At 40.7% G+C, this 27,472-nt stretch overlaps 1 protein-coding gene across 1 annotated transcript; it reads left to right on the forward strand.

Annotated features, from left to right (window-relative positions):
- On the forward strand, positions 1 to 26,933 carry cunh21orf91 (chromosome unknown C21orf91 homolog). The gene is made up of 5 exons (XM_034117353.1): positions 1 to 110; positions 1,696 to 1,829; positions 20,844 to 21,350; positions 22,599 to 22,661; positions 24,863 to 26,933. The coding sequence occupies exons 2-5, from the start codon at positions 1,703 to 1,705 to the stop codon at positions 25,036 to 25,038; spliced, it is 873 nt and encodes a 290-aa protein (XP_033973244.1). The 5' UTR covers positions 1 to 110; positions 1,696 to 1,702; the 3' UTR covers positions 25,039 to 26,933.
- Positions 26,934 to 27,472: the final 539 nt, after the last annotated feature.

Consider the following 27,472-nt stretch of genomic DNA (forward strand, 5'->3'; position numbering starts at 1 on the left):
CTTCTTCTCTGGATTTGCCGTGACGCTTCGATGTTTGTGTGCTCTCTGTGGCAAAGAACAGAGGGGTCCACACAAAAGGAATAGCTACCCGCAACTACACCTAAATAAAGGTGAGTTTCACAAAAGTTCTGCCCTAAATACTGCTGGCACCTTCATTTTGTTAGATAACTCGCTGTTTAACAATGCAAAAATAACGGTCACGAATCAGCCAGAGCAGAGTAACGTTACTCCAGTGTGCTGCTAGCTTCACTTGTTGTTAGCAAGCATTTGTTTTTAACGGTATAAACAGACACTCGGGTCACTGCACACTGCTTTCAGCCGAACTATCATTCAATAGATATTAAGACATTTATAATGCCGAAAGATGAACTAATACATTATGGCGAAGGTTAACTTCTATGTAAATCCAACACTGTCAAAAGTTCAAAAGAGCCCTTTATAACTGAGACTGGCTGTTCTACAACACGGTTCAGTTTGCTAGCTTGGTCTGGGCAGAATTATGGCGTATTAACTTAGATTTCTATGATTTGGTGTACTGAAAGGCTGTATACAGTCGCTGATAATATCACTCCCAGTACAATTAAAAACTAAAATGCTGTTGTTTTGCTTAGCTGGCTCACACTTAAGGGGTTTGGTGTTATTAAAACAGCATGCAGCAGAGCTGTCGATATGCCTCAGAACTGTTAGAACCTGCAACCTGTAGCATCTGTCATTGTGTTATCTGTGGTATGCTGCTTTTCATTTTGTGCCAAAGCTTTGTCCTCGTAGTTGTCACGGTGAAATTCATTTTTCCCAAAACGGATCAGCAACCTTGAAGAACCTTGTCTTTTAACATTTATTTTTATATAATTGGCAAAGTAAGACCAGTAGCATTTTCAAGGGAAACATTAGAATGGCTAGAGTCCCTAGCTTCTCAAATTCAATTTACAACGGCACAGATGCCACTTTAGAGATTATTTTTGATGTGATATTGCCACACTCATATGATTTAATGTGTTGTGGGTAAATCTACACAGAAGCTGATACTTATCCATATCCATCTTTATTTCCTTCTGCATTCTGACGGTTCACACTTTTTTGCCTTGATATTACACAACTAACCAAATGGGGTTTCCCACAGGTAGTTTTGAATACTGTCTTTGGTTTTAAGTATTTTATTCTGAAAACTCAGAGATGGACACAGCAGTATTTATTTTACTACTGTTAATTGAAGTTAATAATACCTCTTTATTTGTACTGTGTGGCTGCCAGTAAACCAAAGTCATCAGAAATACAAGTCTTGAAATGTAACCTCTTTTCCCTAAAGATTACTGTAGTTTAAATGTATGACTGCAATTGATTGGTCTCTGAGCGGAGAGGACATCAGTTTGTGTTTCACAGCATGAGATCAAACAGCATGTTGGCACAGTGACAAGGGAGAGACTGTCCTGTTCAATCTGCTGTGTCAGCAATGAGCTTTAACATTTTATCAGCGTGTTTGCTAATTTATCAATAACATCACTGACTTCAAACATAGTTAAAAGAGATTGCCTCTTTAACTCACTCTATCCTGCACCAAACATAATGTGAACCAAACATCTTCATCCCACCAACACTACCCAAATGCATTTTTCATGGGTTTATTTATGCGACCTAATTAGAAAAAAACACTTGGTGGTTGTGCTCTAATTCACTGCTTGTTTTTTTTCTTTCTAGAAGCACAATGGATGAAGAGGAGCAGTTTGTGAACATCGATTTAAATGACGACAATATCTGCAGTGTTTGCAAGCTAGAGACGGATACAGGGACCACGTCTTTCTGCCATGTGTGCTTTGAACTCAGCATTGAAGGTAAGAAAAAGAGGGCGACTATTGCTTATTTTCTCACTGACTTAAAGGGCAAACAAAGTGATATGGAGGGCCTCTTCAAATACAGCTGATATATTTGTGCTAGTACACATTTCAAAGCAACCTCCAGGTAACGGTATGCAGCATAGCTCCTACATGCTTTTTTAACCCACAGCTTGACCTCTTTTTGTTTTTAACTCCTTAACATACACACACAAACATTCAGGCCCCGGCCCCACGGGAACGAAAACGGGTTGTATCCGCATATTTCTCTTGCGTATAGCCCTTTTTGCCACACGACGCCGTAACGAAACGATAGAAACGGACCCTGCAAACGACAACGGGTCCAAAGGTGGATAGATCTGGGAACGGAGCGCTCTGGGGGGTCCAACGGCTCCGTGTATAGCCCCGCCTCTCCCCACCTCTGCTGCTCACCCCCGCAAAAGTACACTGCACACTGAATTCAGATTATTTATCTTTATCTCGATATGGACATAAACGCGAGTGAAGTCTAATCTGACAGGACGGAGACACGCAGCTCCTCCCGCTGTGATGCAGCGGGAGCAAAACACACACTTCAAGTCAGATCATCACCCTTAGCTATTTTAATTACCTCTCAAACTACCTAAACTAGTTATAAATATGTTTATTTTTACTGTCGGGTCACTCATTACAGGATCAGCTGCTGCATGAGACAGACACTGACGCTGTCAGAAGAGAGGAAAAAGAGAGGAAAAAGAGAGGACAGGCTCCGTGTATTTTATTATTATATATCATTATATATAGTCGTTATTCATTTGTTTTAAAGCTCAATAAATAACAAAGAAGACCTTTGACCGGCACTTTTATAATTTTGTCCGGAAGATTTAAACTTTAACACACGTTGACCGGCGAAAAACTCTGCCCGGTTCCGTCGGCCCCCACCGCGGAGAATAAACAGAAGTGCAGCCATGACGACCATTCTTCTTCGCTGCTTTTGTGGAGGAAGTTGCTGCTTTTGTGGAGGAAGTTACAGCGCCACGTACAGGCTCGGCATATGTACTGCAGCTTTTCCAGCGGTTGGATCTAAACGGAGCTGTCTCGTGTGGGCAGACACTATCCGGTGTATATTGCGTGTGGACTGAAGCTTTTTGGCGATTGCGTTTGCGTTAATCCTATGCGTTTTGCCGTATGCGTTCCCGTGGGGCCGGGGCCTCAGAGAGGTCTGCCTGATGGGATTCAGCTTTAATATTCATCTTCATCTCCAGCAGTTAGATCATCCCCGGTCTTAGCTGCGAGGAGTTTCAAAAATGTGGATCACAAAATAAATCACTTTTGCAGAAAAAAATATTTTTGATCACAAGTTCCCATCATACCAAATATACCACGAGCTGTAATACAGCCTCAGAACATTTCCTATTTGTTGATGATATGATTTCCCTTCACCAACACTTATTTTATCCTCTCCAGGAACAACAGGTAATATATCTGTGCAGGGAAAAAGGCCTGTAGGACCATAGCCCCCTCCAAAGCAGGCCACTGTGATTCTCCTGTTTGATGTGCCACTCTAACTCAAAAGCATGCGTTTGAAGTGTTTTCATCTCTTAATTAATGGGCTACTTGAAGAAGAATGAGAATTCTGAGAGGATTAGATATGCCTCTCATTTGGCACTCGTTTCATAGATCCACAAAGGCTCTTTTTTCCTGCAAGAAGTGTGTGTGTGCTTATATCTACACAGCATAATTGTGTACACCTCTTAAAAACAGCACAATAAAGCTGACTAAGACCTCCCAGAATGGTATATCATTCTGTTGACAGCGGGATAAAATGCATTTGCATGAAAACTGTTTTGTTATTGTATAAGGAAGCTGAGTGTGTATTGATGAATCACTCTGCTCTTTGTGTGCTGTAAAATATTCATCAGCCACAGTCTCTTTCATGCATTGTCATAGAAAAATGTAAGTTGTTTTAGTAAGTGCTTGCAACAGAGCTCCCAGAGAGCCGGGTATAATAGCAGGGGAGGGTGTTCAGATATGTGTACAGCACCGACACACACGTTTTACTCTTTGTGGTTCCTGTGGCATGAGAAATACTTTGAAACAATAATATTTAAAAATACAGAGACAACTACAATCCACAGAGCTCCTATAGCTCAGAAGTCAAGAGAATAAGTACTCAGTTGAGTAGTCTTTCATTATGGCCCAACTGCGTACACACTGCTTAAAGAATGTGGCCCAGACCCCCTCGGAATGTTGTCTGAGGTTTCAGATCTTGTTTAATGTTTGAGCATTCACACCTGTACTTAGAGCTGTCCACTTGTGATCGGATTACCCAGTACACATGTTAATACCAGGTCTCACCAGAGCCTAACACTTTCTATTTCTTGAAAACAAACCGCCATATTAGATTATGATCTGTGTTATATACAGTGTTGGGGTAGTTACCCATAACAAGTTACACACTACTAGTTACTAGGAAAAAAATGCCTTACTTTACTAAATTACTCAGTGCTGAAAGTAATTAGTTACACTACTTGTTACATTTCTTTTGCCTTTACCTTAAACCTCATGTATGCCCAGGGGCCTCATTTATAAAGGGATATACGCTCAAAAAATGGCGTACGCCAGTTTCTACGCAATGTTTGCGATTTATAAAATACTAACTTGACGGGAAAATGTGCGGTCCTCCACGCAAACTCTAACCCATGCGTACGCACTAAGCACATCAACGGGAGAGACGAGAAACTGCGACACCGTTGGCAGAAGGAAGAATGGAGAGAAATATGTGGACATAATACCATAAATAAAATGTTACCTCTCATTTATCATATATGAAGAATTCATTTTCAAACATTGATTAAAGCCAATCTTAAAATGATTAAACAAACGCCTGTTTGAGACTCCTCAGTGCACACAAAAACATAACTTGGAGAAATAAATAAATACGGATATGCTATTTAAAACCACCTCGAATATGTTGTGTTAATGTTATGAAATGTTTTCTCATAAATGATGCGGTAAGCAGGAGGACAGAATTACGTCTAAACTGACGCCGTTTTGCATTTCTATAGGTTGTAGATACGAGCATGGTTTTATATACTATCACGTTTAATCGTGTGTTATGCCGTTTGCCAAGACTTGATAAGTCGCTCGTAAAACACAGGAGGTATGGAAACTAAGAACACCATATGTGGTAAATTGTACAGCTTATATAACACAACACATTAGTTGTATTTCCTTTACCTGGTGGATTATGGATATATAGTTGCTGATCGACAGCTGGAACACAAACCACCAAATACAACAAAATAATTCAGATCCAGTCGTCATGACTCCACTCCGGAGGGATTCCCCGATCATTTCTTACAGTTTCTCATCAAGGGGGTGTCTCCTGTCCCCGGGACAAACACACTGCCTGAGGAAGGTTATGTGTATTTTTTTTGTCATTAACTTTTTTCTGACCACTTATTTATTTATTTTGGTGACGATCCGACCTCCATGCTGCTACTCTGGTTCAAACTGCATCCACCAAACAACATGATTTATCTCGACCTCCCCAAAATAACCAAAATCTGACACGGTGTGAGATGTCTTTTTTAGCTGTTCGGTCGTCATTTCCTGCGATCTTCTTCATGCAGTCAGTCAAAATGAATGAATGAATGGGTGTTTCTTTGACTATTTATAGGCAAATATGGGCGTTACGTGAAGCCTGCAAAAGCTGCGCCGCATTTCGAGTCGATTGTGATTTATAAAGGGAAACAGGCTATGAAGTGCCGGTACGCACTTCCCTCGCCGGTACGCAATGTTTTGTGAATCGGAAAATGTCTGTACCTATTTTTTTGCTTTGTACTACGTAAGCAACCTTCTCACGTCAATCCTACGCAAGGCGTTATAAATGAGGCCCCAGATCAGCACAAAATCACATGGACAATACTGAACAAATACCTCTGTTTTCTGCTCTTTTCTTTAGCTCAGTTTCTATCATAACACTGGTCCAGGTAGCTTGCAAAAGTCTTTCTGTCTGATGGTGCCCGTGCTCATCCATGAACTTGCGGGTGAAGCTCAAGTGAAAAGGGACGTTTGATTTATTTGTCTGTCCTCCAGTTATGCAGATAGTTGAAAACGTGAAAGTAACGCGGGTAACAAGATAATTTGGTGCTTAGTAAATGTTATACAATTACTGCTGGTATCAACAGTAATCTGATTACCCCCAACACTGGTTATATATATAGTATTTAGTAGCTGGACACTGTAAAAACATTTCATGTTTAAAAGTAAACAAAGCTTTCAGAGATATTTTACAAATATGGTTATTATTATGACATAATAAAAGGCGGGGGTTGCTTGTCTGGCTCAGTCGGGCCTCCTTGTTTGCTTTATTTATTGTTTCCTCGGAAAGTTTTTCAAAGTTGCTCTGTTCAGGTATACAAATTCAGCTGGTGGGGCTTTTAAATAAGTATGTTTGTCCCCTAAGCTTTTTGTTGTTATGGAAACACTGAGGCCCCCTAGATATTCCTAGTTCTGTCAGTCAAGACTTTCACACTGCATCAATAGCATTGTGTGCTTTTAGGGGTTCAGGTTTAAATGTAGCCTGTGACGCGTGTGGCTATGAGGTGGTCGTTATGTAACCACTGGGTCTGGGGGAGAAGAATCTGCGACAGCACGTGTTTCTGATGCAGCTGAGCGTTTCATTGTTGGGAGGGGAGCTTGCAGGCTGCATGTGGCTCCTTCAGGCAGAGCTGATTGTGAACAAAGGCCGTGTGCCCGCTGGCTGCTCATGCAGACTTAATAGCTACAGTAATCACTCATCCTGTGCCATCTTTCGTTAAAGGAGAACAGTGTTATAACAATTCTAAGGGGAGAGATTGGTCTTCCACTCTCGTTGCACACACAATCACACCCTCCCAGTGCCTTTTCGGTTCTAAACCCTATCATCATCAAGGGTGATTTGCTACTGCTGAATATTCATTGGATTCTGGATATATGCTGGTTTTTAATATTGTGTAGAAGCAATAGAAGCAGATTTAATTTTTATTTTATTTAAACGATATACCAGGAGTATATTGTGATTTTCACATCATGACTGTGTCTAATATTAATATCGCCCTCTGTATTTACTGGTTTTGAACAGAACGATCAGATAAATGTATTATTATTGTTTTGGAAATATCTCCCTAAAGACCATCTACAACGCCATATTTCCTCACTGCTTCAAGTACAAAAGACAGCGCCTTCTTGAGCAGTAGTTTCCAACCTGTGGATTTGGAACTGTGAAGGAAATTTCGTTTTTGACCTAAAGTAGAGAAACATTTGTTCGAGGTAAATGTATACAATTGGATATCTTGAAGAGAACAGCGTAGATATTTGTTTTTATTATGAGGAAACCCTACCTACAAATTATGCATTATTGTTATGGCCAATTCAATTACATATGTTCATGTTTGACATTAAAGGTCACCTATCATGCTATTTTTAGGCAATAGCATAGGTCTCAGATATATACAAATCAGAGTTTCCGTTAGAATCTTTTTTTGCCGGTCAACATGTCCGTTAAAGTTTAAATCTTCTGGACAAAATGAGAAAAATGCCGGTCAAAGGTCTTGTTATTATTGAGCTTTAAAACAAATTGATATTATTCGATATTAAACAAACTAATTATAGTAGATTAACTATTCAAAAGTGTACAGTAACTTATAATAACACGGGAATAATAAATGGAGCGCTCTCTCCTCCTGACAGCCCGTCAGTATCATGCAGCTCGCGGATCCAGTAATGAGTGACCCGACAGTAAAAATAAACATATCTAACTAGTTTACGTAGTTTGAGAGGTAATTAAAATAGGTAAGTGTGATTTTCTAATCTGAAGTGTGTGTTTTGCTCCGCTCACCGCTGCAGGTGATCATGCAGAGCTGCATGTCGACTCGTCAGCAGCAGCTGATCTCTCTCTCCTGTCAGATTAGACATCACTCGCGTTTATGTCCATATCGATCAGATTTAGCTAGTTCTAGCTAATGATATGACTACTGTACCTGCTTATCAAGACACCTAAACAATAAGCGTCGCTATGCAACCAGGTGAGGCCGCAAAGCATTATGCATTTGTTTACATGCCCACCGGAACCCCGAGGCATTACCAACAGATCAACGCACAATCAACCCATAAAGGGCATCTCTTTCTCCACATTAAATGTTAGACATTAGAATTGACTATTCTTGTCTGTCACATACGATTCTTGTCTGTCACATAAGTGGCGCAACTGATGCGGTATTGTGCTAGGGGGAAATTATTTTGACCGGACATTTTGACCGGAGAGATTTAGATTTGCCGGTCTTCAGCATATTTTACCGGTCAAAGTCCGGTAATTGTGTTTTGGTCAACGGTGCCAAATCCCCCTACCTTGTCAACCCTGTTGGGGTTCCACAAGGTTCCATTCTTGGACCGTTACTTTTTTCACTGTACATAAATGACTTGCCTAATGTATGTCCTGAGTTGAATGTGCAAATGTATGCCGATGATGCGGTCATCTTTATACACGGGAAAAACACTGAAATGATCGCATCTTGTCTCTCTAATGCTTTGAAAAAGGTTCAACACCGGCTGAACAACATTTGCTTACAGTTAAACGTAAAAAAAACAGTATGCATGATGTTCAGTAAACGACCAGTCAAAATCGAAGGATCGAACGTGTTTTTAAACTGAGTAGAAATAGAACCGTTTTGGAAACTGTTTTGGAAATATCTCCCTAAAGACCATCTACAACGCTATATTTCCTCACTGCTTCAAGTACAAAAGACAGCGCCTTCTTGAGCAGTAGTTTCCAACCTGTGGATTTGGAACTGTGAAGGAAATTTCGTTTTTGACCTAAAGTAGAGAAACATTTGTTCGAGGTAAATGTATACAATTGGATATCTTGAAGTGAACAGCGTAGATATTTGTTTTTATTATGAGGAAACCCTACCTACAAATTATGCATTATTGTTATGGCCAATTCAATTACATATGTTCATGTTTGACATTAAAGGTCACCTGTCATGCTATTTTTAGGCAATAGTATAGGTCTCAGATATATACAAATCAGAGTTTCCGTTAGAACTTTTTTTTGCCGGTCAACATGTCCGTTAAAGTTGAAATCTTCCGGACAAAATTTGAAAAATGCTGTCACTAAAAACGAAATACTAAAAACTGTCAATGCTGCAAAGTCATACCTCCTCATTCTATCCCACATTGAATACTGTTTTACAAACTGGTCGTTTGCTTGTGCCACAAACCTGAAACCCATAGAACAGCTGTACAAGAGAGCTATCAAGGTGTTTGACAGAAAGCCTTATTCATACTACCACATCCTTGAAAAACACAATTTCTTGAGCTTTGACAATTTTAAGTCTTTTAAAAGTATGTGCTTTTTTTATAAATGTTTACATTAGGGCTGAACGATATATCGTGTCATGGCGATAACCGCGATATGCGCATGCGCGATATTCACATCGCAGGGACGTGCGATTTTTCAGGGGGTACTTGAGTGAGTGACATGCAGGCTCTGCATGCACAGCAAACCACCAATCACAATCATTCTTGATCAGATCATAGCAGGCCCCGCCCTGCTAGTTTGCAGACCATCAAAACACCGGTAAAAAATGAGCGAGGCACAGGAGGACAATACCGGCGAGAATGAAGATTTACTTCCAAAAAGAAAAGCAACATCTGCCATCTGGAATTATTTTGGATACAAAAAGGTTCTTCTCTTCTTCATTCACAGATGAACCCCCTTATTTGAGGGTAAGCAACATGCATTATCATGACATGTTAGATCATGACTTAAGGTATGATGAGTCACAAGGGTGTAACTTTGGTTTGAGAAGTGGGGGGGACACAAAACGGGGTCCTCCGCAATTAAACATTTTCCCGATTTAATTTAAGAGATTTATGGATACAGCTCTCAACACTCATGAAACAGAACTGTATAGCTATTTCAATAATCAAAAAACCATTAGAATATGCTCACAACCAATAACACATATTTGATAAACTCCTCTCCATATCTTTATCTTACCTAGTCTGCATTCTTTCTTTTTAGTAATGCATATTTTACTAATCACTCCCCTTTTAAACTGTTTTTGATTTTTTTACTGACCTATAGTACACATTGGAATGATTTCTTAACTTATTTTTTACAACTAGGCCTATATTAAATAGATGGAGATATTTGTTTACATGTATGAACATTCCCTTTGAGACCCACTGAGATCACTTAGACTAAAGTTTACAATCTAATCACTCAGAGAGTCCTTTACCTCACCTAAGCTGACGTTATCTCAGCCTCTCAGTCCGACAGGAGAGAGCTCTCCCTCTCCTTATTGTTGAAACAGCTTCTAATCTCCATTAGCTCCGAGCTAGCACCAGATGCTAACAACGTAATGCTGCGTTCACACCGGACGCGATGCGCTGTTTGGGGGCGGCGCGATTACATGTAAAGTCAATGCAGAGACGTGGACAGACGCGAATTCGCTCCGACGGCGCGCATGAAGCGGTGGACGCGGCGCGAATCACACGATTGAGGCGATTGAACAGTGCCGCATTAAACGCGAGAGTTCAATTTTTTCAACTCGAGCGTCAAATTCACGTGACGCGTTCTCGCGGAAGCCAATCAGCGGTGAGAATCTCAGCCGCCGTCACTGACGTTCAACCACACAACATCAGCCGTTAGCTGTTAGCAGTTAGCACACAGAGCTCACAGCTCCTCATATCTGTTCAGAAACTGGACAAAAGTTAAACAAGTACAAACCAGACTGTCTGTGTCATGGTGAATACAGTCGCTGCTTTATTTATGTCTGTAGGCCGTTGTTATGAGTGTGGAATGAGCATAGACAACGTTAGCTTAGCCTGGTCGATCCGATCTTCATTCAGAAAACAAGCATTTTAAAAGGTGTTTTGCCTGCCGTCTTGTCTGCAGACTTGTCAAAGCCTTAATTCATGGTTGTTACTAACCGGTATCAGTATGTTGTTACTTCGGCATCATTTAGAAACGTGTATTACAATTTAATCACGGTAAAATATGTTCATTTGTTGTAGTTGTAGCTCCCGAGCCAGCGCGTCTTGTTTGAATGATGCGAGTAAACACAGCTGGCAGCCGCGGTGAACCTCCAGCGTTTAGAGCGAAGCGATAGGAGCGATTAGAGCGAAGCGAATAGTCGCATCGCGTCCGGTGTGAACGCAGCATAACTCTCTCTGTCTGTCTATCTCTCTCTCTGTCACTGTCTCTCTATCTATCTCTCTCTCTCACAAAATGCGCTCGTGCCACACACACACAGACGCTCCTCCGTGACGCTGACCGCTTGCGTAAAAAAAAAAAAAAAACACATTTGAAAAGTGGGGGGGACACAAATGGGATTTTGAAAAGTGGGGGGGACATGTCCCCCCTGTCCCCAGTGGAAATTACGCCCATGATGAGTCAACCAGTTAAGATCCAGACGTCCGTGACTAAAATCCTTCATCCGGTTAAATATAGTTAAAAAAAACGCAATATATATCGCAGGGGAAAAAAATATCGCAATGTCAGTTTTTTTCAATATCGTGCAGCCCTAGTTTTACATGGACTGGCCCCCCCTCCCTTAGGGGAATTCATCCACAGAAAACACACTGGACGCTGCTCTAGGACAGAAACCAGAGGAGACTGTGAGGTCCACCGCAGACGGACCACTTTTGGACAAAATGTCCTCTCCATTAAAGGCAGCTCTTTGTGGAATAGCCTCCCAACTGAGATACGGGATTGTCCCACTCTCAATAGTTATAAAGGTCAACTCAAAGAATGGTTGAGAAACAAACAGACGTGCAATCACCGCTAAATGTACTTTAACACAGGGGCATCTCCTCTTGCCCTTTATGCATCTCTTGTATCATCTCTTGCACTTTATATGTCGTTGCTGCTATATTGTATGACCATGTGATAAATACTTGTGTGTGCTGCTCTTGCTCTTTTGCACTTTTTGCATATCATGTATTTAGTTTTTGCTATGTTTGTAAAATGTAAACTTCTTAAATGTTTTATGGATGGAAATGAGCTCAAAGCTAAATCTGGCACTGTTACGCTTGACACATTTAAATGTTTTAAGTGTTCATTACTGTGCACTGTCCCTGCCAAATAAACGATTAATTATAATTACCGGCTAACGGAAACTCTGATACAAATTTATAAAAAATATGTCTATGAAGTGTTTTGCTCAAAATACCAAACAGATCACCCATCATAGCCATGCCTCATATCCCTCTATTTCAGCCCTGTTACTAAAGTGCTGATTCTAAAAAACAAAAATATGTATATCCTGCTTCTTTACACACTCTCTCCAGTACAGGTTAGCTCTGGGTGTTAGCGATGCTTGCTAATGTAAACACAGACCATATTACGTCCAAAACAGTCGGGCATTGTTTCTGATACAGCGACGTTTCTGATAGGGCCGTGGGTGTAAAGCCAGCCCACATTTCCGATATTACGTCATATCGGACGCAAATCTGGATCAGCTCCGTTGTAGCCCCGTTTTCAGAGATTTGCACACGGAGGAAAAGAGAGGGTTTTATTTTCTGACACTTGTGTCCCCGGTGTGTTCCCCGACACACCGGGGACACATATTTATGTATAAAAGACATCACAAAGTGCATTTTGCATGATAGGTCCCCTTTAAAGCGATACATCCTTGTTTTAGGTATTGTACTTCCGCTGTGGGACTCACAAAGGAACAGTGAAACCAAAGCAGCAGTAGCTGAAATATCCTGTGTTTAAAGCTCCAGTATGGGATGACGATGACGATGACATACACTTTTTTCACAGGTTAAGCAGTTCTCATGATGCATTAAACCAGTTTGGAGCGCCCCTTTTAACTGTAAAATTGTATTTTAAACACATTGCTGTTAATACTGTTATGATGCTTTGATATTCACCAACAACTGGTTACTGCAACAGTGTGTGATGGAATTTCTTGGAGCAATGATCTGAAATACACAAAGACGATGCTGGAGACTTAGGATCCTGAAGGTTTAACTGAAGCTTGATCAAGGCAGACTGACAATGACGAAACAACCAGAACACGGATATGGGTCCATGCTTTCGCCACCATCTTTTTCTAAAGATGAGTCTTTTTGATGGGATTTGTTTTTTCAAGACAGGCTTAGCAAGACGTGATATTATCACTGTCTATGACTTTCTATCTCGGGGGCCTTGCATGGAAAAGCGCACTGGGTCTTGTCAGCTATGGGCTGACAGTCCTTCATGTCTGTGCTATGTGACTATATTTTAAAGAGATAAGTGTAAAGTTTAAGGTTTTAAATACACATGGAGGAAATAGTTACAAAAATACTTAAAGGTCCCATGTCATGGCCATTTCTACTGATCATAATTCCATTGTTGAGGTCTACTAGAATAGATTTATATTGTTCAATGTTCCAAACTCACATTGGTTTCTCATACAGCATCTCTGTATAGTATGTGTATTCACTCTCTGTCCTAAACGGTTTGTTGGAGCTCCTGCCCCCCCCTCCCTGTGAGCCCAGTGGCCGTCTGCGAGACAGCGAGACACAGCGAAACCCAGCCCGAAACATACACACACCCGCAGGCTGGGAGTTTGTGTGTGTGTTCTCAGGCTGAGTTCCGCGGTGTCTCGCTGTCTTGCCGACCCCACACCAGTGAGCCAGCTCACACTGTCCGCTCCTCGCAGCAGCGAGCCTCGCAACGTCCCGCCGAGTGTGTGTGTGTGAGGAAGTCCGCGGATTGGTCCAAACGTAACGGCTCCGCGGAAGTAACGTCACTATACCCAAATACGTCACTATACCCAGGAAGAAAAAGATGGAATAAGAGAAATGTCCAACGAGGCGTTCTGGGGCAGCATAGACAGGTCTTTTCTGTGTTAGAGTTTTACTCGCTACAGGGTGTACTTTGAGGGTTTGTGACTCTGCAGACCGTTTACATGCATACAAAGCACATAACACACAAGGGGACGGGTAATAACCAGAAAAGCATGACATGGGACCTTTAAGACAGTGTAGCTTTGTCCCAGCAGTGAGCAGGCCCATTTTGAGCAAAACTGCTTTATACTCAAAAATGTATTTTCACCAACAACATCCCTAAGATATGCTTGAGGCTTGCATGACACGGGGGTGTCCAGACTTGTCTGTTTAAACTCTAGCTGTGTACACGCAAAGTGAAAGTTAGGCAGCACTGTACATCAACTTGAACAAAAACAAGATCCACTAATAATATAAAAATGTGTCATCTTCAGATTCAAATTCATGTACTGTATATCTAATACATGGCGCAAAGAGCTTCTGTTGACAGCATGGCACGTAGTTGTTTATCCCACCATATCTCCAGGTGCAGAAGTTTATGTGAAGCTATTTGGGGCGAAAGCGTTGAGCACAGTGCACCACAGGATGAATGTTCAGGAAGTGCAGCTTTTGTTGTAGCTTCAAGTGGTTCCTCAGGAAACGGCTTTAGCCTCTGTGTGCCAGTTCAATCCAAAATACAGAATGTAAATTGGGTGTATTTATAATTGGGGAAACCTCTGCCTAACTGGGCATTTCTTACTTTCAGACCGTTCTTTTCCCTTTGCTTGTGTTCTGTGTACTACACATGGTTACACAGCCTTAAGCGTCAACACTGTACAGCAGAGAATCAGAGAGCTGCTGCAGTTGGCACAACAAGAGCCAGTTCAGCCAGTCTGCAGTCACTGGTGCACTTGTGTGGAAGTCACTGTTTTAAGCTGAAGCTATTTGGGTATTTTGAAGGAATATTCCTGGTTCCTTGATGATTGCTTAGAGTAAACAGACGTCAACCCCAATCCCTGTAATGCCTGATATACCAAAGATTGTGAGATAGTGATTATGTAAGGTAGCCAAAAAGCCCCCCCATATCAGGGCTGCACAATCTTGAACAAATAATTCATTGCAGATTTTTTTTTATGGTATTGCATTTGCGATATGATTTGTGATTAAGAGCGAATTATGATTTTTAAGCATTATTAATATAATAATAAATATGATTATTAACCATTGTGTGGCCTTTACCACATATTTTGCTTATACCTAATAAACTACGATTTGGATATTTTACTAGTCCATGTTGCGATTTCCATAAAATATTTTATGCGGCCCTACCCTGAATTCAATAGGCCAATTATGTTCAGTCCAAACACCTACAAAGCTTGTATGTTCCCAAAACATAGCTGGTACACAGTTAACTCTTTCTTAGGAGATTTCAATCCCCCAAAAATAGCCATATATGGGAGCAACGGTATTACATATTAATCAGACCTTATTGTTTTGATCTGATTGCGCATTGCAGCATATTTCAAACCGAACAGGGCATTATGAACTGGCCTTATTGGATGAGACAAGCTGTGCTATGTAAACAACTGAGAGATCTCACGCCAGTGTAAGTAAGTACACCGTCCTTTGGTCTTCTCTGGCTCCTCGTCAGACAAGATGTCTGCTGATCTGCCAGGTTCAGCTAAAGCCCATCACCTTTAATCCATTCCCCCGAGTATCTGCTTACATAATGCAGACAGATGTTTTGCTGAGGCGTGGTAGCATTTCCAGCTGGGTTTGGAGTGAGAAAAAACTGAAAATTCCAACAGCGAGAGGCTAGAATAATACCGTTGGTAAAGATTCTGGTTGCTGCTCTACAGGGACTGTTGTAGCTCCTATAAACAGCCCATGCATTGAGCGTGTGGGTGAACTCTTCACCCTGGGATGTACAGAGAGGTCTAATCATGTGGCAGCCTGTGGTAACTGTATGTTTGAACACAGTCGGGGTCCAGAGCCTCGCTGAACCTACTGCGTGGCCCCTCTATCTAAGCCCTATGATTTAGTACTATAATGCTTTATGTATAATGGCCTGGTTTACATTTAAATCTCTCTTTGGTTTGAATAAAAAGCCCCCCTTTTAAAAGAAAAAAGTGTATTCTCTTCATTAGCCCAGATTGTATGAATAAATGGTCTCATGGGGTTTACTTTTTATTGTGTATAACACTGAAATAATTAGCTATTTCAACTCAGGTTTGTGCAGCTCTAAGCTTCACATACTGTTAACCACTGAAAGTAAAACACATGCGAGCAGCTCCAACAGTTATCTTCTGCTACCTTTGTAATAGTACATTGAGAATGTAAATGTCAGACAGCAGCTACAGCAGAGATAGCCATGAGTCTCTGTTACACTATCACTTTACCAAATGTCTCATGGGTTCTGCCTGCAGGAGGACCTTAAGGTCTTTAAGGTCTGATGCGTATCTGACTGAAATCTCTTTCAACTGGCTTGAAAACAAACGGACACAGCTTTTGCAGTAGATTGTAACTTCCGATATTTGTAGACTTTTCATCATTTTACTTCCTAGAATTCTTATACAAGGCCTACTCCAGGCCTACTGATAGCCATTTTAAAAGAAAGCTATTATCTATGTTATTATAGGGGGCACAGGATTAGTTATTTTAATTACATTTATTATATTTATCCGATGTCATTATGCTTAGTTCTTTAATAATATAATGCTTGACTATGAATATGGATAATCTTCTTGGTGCATCAAATAAGACAGTGGGAAATCTCTATCCCTGCAGGGTTTTTATGAAATATAAAAAAATGATCTAATGAACACCTTTGTTGTTAAAAGCTGGGTGTTTGAGGATTCACTGTGGTTACTGTGGCTGATTTTTACGAAACTTGGTTTCCACCTTGGTAGAAACAAGTCAATTAGTGCACAGTGGGTCTAGTACTTGTAGGTTTCAGTAAAAAGTCTGGAGGCTGAAGCAGGTGGACTAGTGATTATTGGGTTGCAGTTTGATAAGTGTGGTTTCTCACAACTGTGAAGCGGCAGTCAGTCTGTTGTGGGGGGATCATGTGAGCTCTGCGTTGCTGTCCAACGCGTTCTTCCTAGCTGTGCCATGCAGCTGTTTTTGACACCTTACCACAGGTGACCTCTGTCCCACTTGTCCCAATACCAACTCTAAGCTATTCAACTATTATTATGAGTTAAGTATTGACTGTCCTTGTTTGGCACATATACATACTGATCACAAGAAAACTTCTGTGAAATCTGCAAAAGGTTGCTCTGGGGGACAAAACGTGCGACTCTGTTGATTGCATTTATGAAACAGAACAGTTTGCAAAGTCAGTTCTATACATTCAAAGATTAGGCCATGGCCACACTACCACATGTCTGCAAAGTGGAAGTCTGAGATATCTTAAGATAAGCAGTGATAGATTAAATAAAAGATAATCTCTACAGCCTGAGGGTTTTTATGCTGAGTATGGAGAATGATCTAATGTAACAGGAATCAGTCTTCCTCTGAGTTTTGTTTCCTCTGCACCAGTTTCTAAACTTCTCCTCCAAATGACTGTTTTTGATCTTACTATAACATAAATCTAACCCTTAATACTTGATATCAAATAAAAATTGTCCAAGACATCCCATTTTAAATCTCAGACTTTTAACATTATTTTAACATCAAGAATAATATTTCTTTATATAACCTGGACCAAATGATTTCCGATTTGATCAATGCTCTCCTGATTCTAGTAGTGCATGCAGATTTATATTTGCTTTCTTGAACTAGAGAGTAAACTATTTAAAAAACCATATGTTGATATTTGACATCAGATCTAAGCACGCGTTTGAGCTTTGTCTTTGTCAGTTGATTCCCTGAGTGACGGACTAACCTTGACTCATTCCTTACAAAGGAGCAGGAAAAACAGACCTATTGATTGTCAGTGTTGTCATGCTTAATGTCTCTCGCTGTCACAGCTGAACAATGTGGATTCACCTCCAGTGAATAGTCTGTGTGTGCCTGAGCTCGTGTGTGTGCAGCCATGAAAGACAGTAGTGCTAAGCTGCTTAGCTGCAGTGAGGTCTTTGGCTGGTGGTGCACTGGCCTGGTTGTGGGCCAATGAATCTTCTGCTAGGCAAGTGGTCGTCAGTGTGTTTTTGTTGTAGTCCACAGACTGATCCGGATCCGATTATAACATGGCTGTTTGATAGGCAGAACGATCCTGCAGCTATTAGTAACGCATCTAGAGATTCATTGGCCATTCAGGAGGCAATATTGTCACACACGGCTCACATACTGTACATATACTGTATACTCCACTCCCTTCACAAAACTAATCTACTGTGAAGACTCAGGTCAGAGCACACAGATCTGCAGAAGCTTACAGTAGTCTTCTGCGTACTGAGTTGGGAAATGGTGTAAGAGCTTCCTATGTTCTGTGGTATATATATATATATATCATATAAAATGGCTGTCCTACATAAGGTGTTTTATTTTGTAATAATCCTGCAGGCATACACCAATCCTTCAAAAGACATGTAAAGAGATTGCACTTGACAGAAACAAGACCAGACAATTTCCCTACAAATAAATGGTGCTTAACCCTCTGGAGTCTAAGGGTATTTTCTCGATTTTTAGATGTTTCCTTAAATCACCTTTTAAATGTACTTTTTATAACATGGCACCTCATGTGTTACATATCAGAATGTTCAGGACAATCTCTGGTCTTGCTATAAATGCAAATTACTCACCTTAGAGCACTGTGTGATGAGATAAGTAGCTCTAAAGCTTAACATTGGATTTTCGGAAAATCTTCAAAACTCTTGTGAAAACACAAATTTACTAATTTCATCCAATTGTTTTGGTGTTTTAGATTTGGTTACCAAAGTCTTAGGGTCACAAAAGTAGTGAAATATTTGAATTACACTGTATATAAATGTGTAATTCATGTCTAAAATGAAAAACATTAAATTTGAATTTTGAGTAAAATAGGTGTTTATCACTCTACTTTCCCCACAGCAGGGACTGAGATACATCAGGACTGAATAATGACTTCATATGACTTCATATGACATACCAAGGTTCATGTGATGTGTACAAATACAAATTGAGCATTCAAACCTTTTTTTTCAACCAACAATTTATTATAAATGTTTTTTTCGTCAACTATTTATATAAATATAAGAAACTGGAAAATCTCACTATTTACAATATTGAACATCACAACTTTCAACCAACTATTCATTATAAATGTCAAGACAGTGTCACGGTCTTTGTCTGTCTTCCAAGACAGTGGGTCTGGCTGCTGTGTAGGTGGGGGTGATGGTGCATGGGCTGCTGTGTAGGTGGGGGGTACAAGTGCTATACGAGACCTCCACGAGACCTCCTTGCTGGCTGGGTTGATGGTGATGGCTGTGGTGGAGCCTTTGTGCTGAGGTGTATCTTGACCTGGTGGCAGCCGCAGATGGAGGTGGAGGCAGCTGTAGTGATGCTGGTCCTCTGGTCCTTTGTGGTGATGGCTCTGGTGAAGGCCCTTGAGCCACAGTAGATCTTGACCTGGGGGCAGGCACAGATGGATGTTCTGGCTGCTGGATAAACGCCGCAGTTTGGGAGATTGGACAGGAGTCTCTCACACACACACACACACACACACACACACACACACCCATATATATATATATATATATATATATATATATATATATATATATATATATATATATATACATACGATTACAAAGTCTCATCTGTACAGAACAGTAAAATAATCACAGGCACACATAAATAAATCTATGACAGCCTCATCTGTACAGAACAGTATGAGTCCGTTGTGGGACGAAGTGGCAATAAGTACACGATCCGATCACCAATTGGCACAAGCCTTTATAGGTTTGTGTGTTACATTAAAATACAAGGGCCGCGTGTGTATGTTTGTACCAATTGCACTGTTGTCCTGAGGTGGTATTGCAATTTCCTGTGGTTTCCTGTGCATCTGTATCATGTGTGTGCTGGTGAGTTGCTGAGAGAAGCCTGTAAGCTGAACCTATCCGAGGGAGCTCTAGAATCTCTATGGACGACAGTGACTTATCTCCTCACCTCAGGCTCCAACACGACGTCTGTCTGCCGAGAAATGCGGGCTGTGAAAGGAAGGCCAACACTCAGACGCATGTGGAGCACTCGCTCACTTTAGCCCCTTGTGCTTTCCCCCCCCACACACACACACACACACACACACACACTTTCAGATTTCCCTTTGTTTATTTCGACCTGGCCAACCTTACTGAGACGTTATTTAAACTTTGGTCCCCTTGCTTTGTGCTAATGTGTTCTTTGCGTGCTAAAATTGTGTGCGCTGTTTTGACTGGATCCAGGAAGCATTACCTTTTTCCCAGAGGAACTTCCAAAGAATGTAGTTTAATTATAGAATATCAGCCCCCGAGCCGAAGTTGTTTTTTCTCTTCTTCCTATTCCATTGTTTTGTTTCTTGCACAAAGCTGATCTTCTGTTAAAAGTGTCTCATATACGGATACTAATCGATTATGTGGATCAACAGAAAAAAAATGGGCAACTATTTTAATAATTCATTTGTCCTTCAAGTATGCTTGTATGCTTTTCTCTGTTATATAGTGTACAGTGAATGTCTTTGCTGTCTTTTTTACATTCAAACGCATCGCCTTGGACTTTAAGAAACTGGAAACATTCTATTTTCTCACATTTTATTCCAAATACTTTCTCGATTTATATTGAAAACTATATTTGCATCTTGGTTTTTAATAACGTAAATACAGGAAGTACAGTTGATAAAAAAAACGGACAATTATAAAATAATAATACATTTAAATATTTGTAATACATTGGGAAAGACACCTTCCTCCCTTCTGTTTCCCAGTAGATCTCAATGTGCTCTTTGTGTCTGCACTGAGCCTGGACTCTATGATCCCTGCTATCTCAACGCTCTCGTGGCTAATCCACTGCACACTAAGCAGCTTTCACTGAGAGAAGAGTCTGCCACTTTTAGCATACTATCATACTGGTTTACTTCTATGTGCTGTGTCGAAATTCAATAGGTCAGTCACCAACTGCTTTATCTATATTCAACTATTTAAACTTTTTTTTTTTATGTTGAAGGAGCCCTGTTTTTTGACAGTTTTTTTGTGGTTTATGTGTTTTTGGGTGAAGACATTAGTAGTTTTGTACCTACTGACTCATTGCTTTATGTCTGTTTGAATGCAGGTGTCTCCTCTGCTATCTTGTTGCACTCGAAGTCCCTGCGCGGCCACAGAGACTGCTTTGAGAAATGCCACCTCATCGCCAACCAGAAGCTGTCACGTTCCAAGGTCTCCAAAAGTGCTTACGAGGGCATGAAGCTGGCCTTCAGCCAGAAACTGAACCGCATCATCCAGTATGCCCAGAACAAAGACTCTGTCTCCTCTAACGGGCCGGGCAGACGAGGGTCCAAGCTCCTCTGTTACAGCCAGCAGAGCGACCGCAAGCTGTTGCCCCAGTCGGACGCCCAGGTGCCGCGCTACACGCCCTGCTGGGACACAGGCAGGGCTACAGACAGGCCGGACTACACCATGGGGGTGTTGGAGCGCCACACAGTGGAGAAGCTGGGGCTGCTGCAGGAGGCTCACTCTGACGTCTGGTCCAGTGACGGCAGGAAAGGTCTACACAGCCGGAACCAGTTATCAGGAGGAGGACAGGCACAGCGCAGGCACCAGGGCCACAGCACAGATGAATGTGAGCTCATTTCACTCCACTAACTTTACCTTTCTAAGTTTGAGATTGTAGCAGCAGGGGAAGGTTTGATTATGTTTCTTTGAAATGTCAACAGAAATGCATTGCTGCCTCTGTGTTTTAACTTCAGCAAGTGTCATCTCTTCAATTTCCAAAACTTCCAAGCACTTGTTAGTTCAAGGGCAGCTGACAAAACAGTAACACGGCAACAGAAAAGACACTCTCACTTGGTCCATCCTTCATCTCCCCATAGAAACGTTATTTCCCTCTAACCTTGAAGCGGTGTGTCCTTGGCTGTCTCGTGTCTCGTCACTGCAAAAGCTGCTTATGACTACAGACTGCAGGAATGTGAGGGAGCCTTCTATAGGTCCCTGATTACAATTCTGTGCCCGTAAATGAAAGATGACAGGGGCTTCTCACTGTTTGCATAAGGACACACTCCACACCAACATTGACCCATTAACACAGTGATGGCAGGGCTGGAATGCAATGTGAAAAACTGCTCATCATGTATTCTATTGCTCGTTCACACACTAACACACAGATGGCACTTCAACATCCGGACTGGATACCTTAAAACACATTTATTTTGGGGTGTGAACACTACAGTTTTTCTGTAGATGTGTTAATAGCTGGTTAAATGTACGAGTTGCACTTATGGCACTATGTTCCAGCCATAAACAGCTCAGTGCTGCAGAACCTCAAAAGAAGTAACAAATCCCTTGTGATATTGCTACAGTATTCCTGTATACAGTTTTAAAAAGAGAGCATATAGCACGTATACTATGGCACATCACCCAGTTTATGACCCCAACATCTTTTATTTTCAGCTTGATTCAATATGTTGCAGGTTTTTTCCCCCACACCCATTTGTTCCAATGTAGTTTGTGTCTCTGAAGTGTCAATTTCACTTGTGAGTGTTTCATAAATGCCTGTAGATTGTTCAAAATGATGCTATTTAGTTATTCCAGACTTTCCTATTTGCGTAAACAGCAACACATTTTATTTGTAGTTACAGAAATGGAGATAAAACTAAGGAAAAGGGGAAGGAGGCCACCTGTCTGTTCAGTCTCCTCCTGCCCTCACGATCACCTATACTGTGTTTAAATGCAGACTAATATATTGACATTTAAACTATTTAATAAATGTATCTGCTGAAGAACAGCCGGTTCAGGGTCTGAGTCAGAGCTCAGTCACATGCTGTGACATTCTGTGCCTCTCCCTCTCTAATGCAAACCCTTTTTCTTTCAGTGACTAACATGAGTGTGGACCAACTCCATCAGCTGAACAGCCAGCTGCTGATGCAGATTCAAAGTAAGTGTTGTTAACTGACCTTCTGTGTTAACTTGTTCTATTCCGCTTATTGATCCCAACCTTTGACATCAAGTTCAACCTTTTGCATAATCAATACTTTAAACTGAACATTTTGATGTCTTTAATGTGTAATGCTCAAATGCCCTCCTCAGCTAAACACTCTTTTGAAGTGACAGATTACTCAAACCTCAGTCAGTTAGACGTAGTGTTGGCACAATCAGTACAAGCTAAGCTACGCACTTCTTCTAAGTTTGAATCATGTTATCCCGGTGTAAATGACTAGACCCTGCAGAATGCAGATGTAGGTGGGTCATCATAGAACACAATTGTGAGAGTTGTTGCACACTACCTTTTTAATTGACACCCCAACCATCATTAAACTTTTATAAAAACATTTCAAGGCTTCTGTTATGACCGATTAAATGAACCTAATATAGTCACGCAGGAATGAGTCTTAAAACTCAGAAATGCGTTAGCATTTGACCTCATCCAGTTCCAGATCTTCCGTCTGTGTATTTTTTTCCTTTTTTTCTGGTTAGATCCCCAAAATAAGGTCTGTCGTGTGAAGTTTTGCGACCATGTGGTTTTTCAAGTATATAGTATTACAGTCGCTTTTGACCAATGAACGCTTCAGAAATCATGAAGTGGTGTTCATATGTGGAGATGATCCCCTGAACTAAACATGTTACTATCATATACGTTTGCCACAGAGATTGTCTCTGTAATACACCACAATCCAATGGAAAATCCCATTTGCCTTTAGCCCTTACGAGGTGAACTTCCGGGTCGGCATCCCTGCAACACTCCATAGCACATCGTTTGGAGAGTTTTGGCTCAGTCCTTTTTTAGTTAACACCCTCATTATCATTTGGTATTTCTATCTTCAATCTTTAGCTGAAAGTGATTGAAGGAGCCACTCTGAGGAAGGGAAGTCCAGTTCCACAGATTTGAATGACTGTTCTCAGAAACGATTGACCATGATTTGTATAATCCACTGTGAGTTTTCATGTCCATAAACGTGTTTGTACTGGTGTTCCTCCGCTGCATAACACCCTATACTGAAGTTATTAATTGGATGTGTTTTTGTGTTGTGGTTATTTATCTGAAGTCGAAACATTGTCTATCCCGTTGTCTTTGCTCTCTGCTCCTTCAGTATTCAATATTATCTTCTTTATCTCACTTGTTTGGAGTATAAGTTGACTTTGTCTGATTTGTCTGCAATGTCACATGGTGCAATACCTTCCCTAGTTACCTGAATGAACTGAATGTGTTACAAAAGAAAGTCATATGCTCCATATCTTGGTCCATGAACACTGACCCTCTGTTTCACAGCCCCAGTTCTGTGTGTGTGTGTGTGTGTGTGTGTGTGTGTGTGTGTGTGTGTGTGTGTGTGTGTGTGTGTGTGTGTGTGTGTGTGTGTGTGTGTGTGTGTGTGTGTGTGTGTGTGTGTGTGTGTGTGTGTGTGTGTGTGTGTGTGTGTGTGTGTGGGTGTGTGTGTGTGTGTGTGTGTGTGTGTGTGGTGTGTGTGGTGTGTGTGTGTGTGTGTGTGTGTGTGTGTGTGTGTGTGTGTGTGTGTGTGTGTGTGTGTGTGTGTGTGTGTTCACATGCCTGTTTATTGTTTACCATAGTAAATATGCTAAACAACAGACTGTGTGAGCTTATCCCAATTCATTTATCCTCGCAAACATTTGATAAATGGAATAAAGCTGAAAGTGAAATGTCCCAGCTTCACTTTGGTCTGCAGAGGAAGTGTGGAATGAGATAACCCTTTCAATAAGTCTTTATCTTTTTCTGTCTTTTAAAAGCACTTAAAGCAACAATGGCTGTAGACTTCTACACCTCTGAAATGCATTTATATGCACCATACATTTCCCATCAAAACGTGTCTTTGTTAATCATCTTACTTATTTTTAATATATAGTTGGACTGATGAATTCAATACTTTAGACCATGAATTAGTTAGGGTTAAAGTAGTTTAGTTGAAAGGGTTTTTGGCTTGTAATGTTTCTGAATAATGAACTCTCTCAATTCTATATTTATTCATGATATATAATATAAAACGTTATGTTTTATTGTCTGGGCTCCTGTTCTCAAACTTCCTATAGCTTATTGGGATTTCACATGTCTCCATTATGTCTTGATTGATTGTATAAAAAAGATCTTGTGAATAAATGATGATTTGAGCCTCTCCCTTCCCACAGAGGTGTTTGAGGAGCTGACGGAGGCCGTGCAGGAGAAAGACTCGTTGGCGTCAGAGCTGCATGTGCGTCACATCGCCATCGAGCAGCTCTTTAAGAACTGTGCCAAGCTGCCCTGGCTGCACATCAGCAGGGCGGGGGTCAAGGCCAGCAGCAGCAGCAGCGACCCTGTGGAGTGAGGGGGGGGGGGTCTGACAAACACTGAAACGCCTTTATGTATAGTGAGTGACTTTAACGACACAGCGTTGTGGCCGTGACACGGCCTCTGTTCTGGTGGTTGCGGTGATGAGCGAGGTTAAGGTGTGCAGTTCAAACAAATACATGGTCTGGTCTGTGAATTGAATTGCACATGTCATGTAGCAAGGATGCATGTAAATCCAGGGGGGGGGGCGCTGATAGACGATGAGGTGGACATCCTCCTTAAAAAACGATCTTTTCAGATTGAATTTTATCTTGCTAAGCTTGCTGTTAACATTTTGGTATGGTTCTCATCTCTGTGGATACATTTGAAAGTTGTTTCTCATTATATCAGATATGGATATTTAAATATGGGTCTTAGCTTTGCCTAATACTCTTACATATGATCAGATGGATCTGTGGGGAAAGTGATGAGTTACAGTATTTGATAACATGGTGCAGAATACATAAAGCAGATTAGCTGGATGATATGTATCATATTCACAGATGCTGCCAGCAGTATTGCTTGATAACGGTTCTGAAGTGAAGCATGGACCACGTTTCAGCCTTTTCTTCCAGCGGCACACTGACAATATAACACATGTTCATCTTGCCTTCGAGCTGCCCTCATTTGACTTGATCAGTTATGAAAACTGTGGTAATCAGATATATTTTATAGTAAATAAAAAAGTAAAATATTGAAATAATATCAAGTCCAATGTGGTAAAAGGCATGGGCAATTGCAATAAGGCACCGTAAAGCACCTCTGCAGCAAAGCCAAATCAAAAAGTGTGAAAGGTGAAAGGCTGTGCTGGCTCTGCAGGCTGTGATTTGAGGGAGATGACTACTTTGGGAGTGTCCGTGAATAATACTGAATACATTAAACAGCTGATAGCTCAGTTATTATACCTGTGGCTTAAAGTGAAAGGTATTTTGATTTTAATTCAGCTTTCGCTTTTATAGTATTTTAATTGCTGTTGAGATTTACTTGATATTTAGCTGTGAAGCACAAGCAGCATGTATGGCTATACACTGAACGAGGGCTATTGCAACAAGAGAGGTTAAACTTATAAAAAGAAATCTAGCTGCCAAACCAAAGTGTGTATTTGTTCTGTTTCCCATTAGCAGAGGAAGATGCAATACCAAACTGATTTAAATGTGTTTGATTGACTTCTTGCTTCAGTGTTTGTAATAATGAAAGTACACACAGCGTATGTTTTATGATTTATTTCTTTCATTTTTTTATTTGTCTTTCATGTGCAGTGGTAACGTTGGTTGCTTTCTCAGCTCTATGTGTGAGGGCTGCCTTGGTGTCACAGCAATACAAACACAATACTTTGGTCTACTGTGTCTTTGAACAAAAGGGGACTTTATTAACAATGTGGTTTGTTTATGATTCAGGCACCTATGCAAGAAAAGTCCAATAAATCAGAAGCCTTATTGAATATAAATATCTAAAAGAATATGAGTCATCTGAGTTTCCGTCAGAAGAGGTCTCAGAGCTACCTGAGTTAAAAAATCTGGGGAAATAAACGGTTCTCTTCTGCTCTCTCTTTGTAAGAGATTCAATGTATTTGACCCCTTTTTAGGGTTTAAGATTTTAGCACTATTTTTAATTAAATGATTCAGTGTGCTTGAGCTTTTTTCAGATTAATGGTCCTTAATGCAAAACCTTCAATCTTCAGTTTTGATGTGTTTTTAAATATGAATGCTGTGTCTTTTTGTATACCGTGTGAACATGCCTATGCTTCTGCTCATCATAAAGCCCAGGCTGGAGATGTGAGCTGTTACACCTCCTGATGTTAGGCCTGACTAGGTTTCTTTTCTAAAGTTGAACGAAGCTACATTTGTGTTGTGTGATGAATATTTATTGTGTGTGTTCACATGCTGTGTTTTTGTGCTTAAGTGACTGTTTGTATTTTTTGTAAAATATTTAAATAAAACTATTTTTACTACTTACTGTGATATGGTGAAATGTTCCATGGTGGTGGCTGCTGCTGCTGCATGAGATATATATTTTATAAAAGAGTGTGCCACTTAATCGCTACGTCTACACATGCGCGATTGACAGAAATTGGAAACAGAAAAATCCAACTAAAAGTGAACAGCAGCAACAAAACACCTCATATCCTGCAGAATGACTAACTGCACTCAAAACTACAGAAACACTTATCAAAACCAAACGAAATGGCCCACACTACATTCATATTATCAGATTGTGTTGTCCACCCAACTACACACTGTTGTGCTCAATCAGACGCACCCTCGTCTGTTATGGGCTTAGTGCTATGTAGAATGTAGAATGCTGCACTCCAGAAATATGTGCAGAAAGTCAAATATTCTGTTGAAACAGAACTAATCATTTTAATTGTCCAGAATTTGTTATATTGTGTATATTTTATATACTATTTTTCTATTTCATGTATGAGGTGTTTT

This window comes from Trematomus bernacchii, unplaced genomic scaffold (assembly GCF_902827165.1).
Source record: "Trematomus bernacchii unplaced genomic scaffold, fTreBer1.1, whole genome shotgun sequence".
In the NCBI taxonomy this organism is placed as follows: Eukaryota; Metazoa; Chordata; class Actinopteri; order Perciformes; family Nototheniidae; genus Trematomus; species Trematomus bernacchii.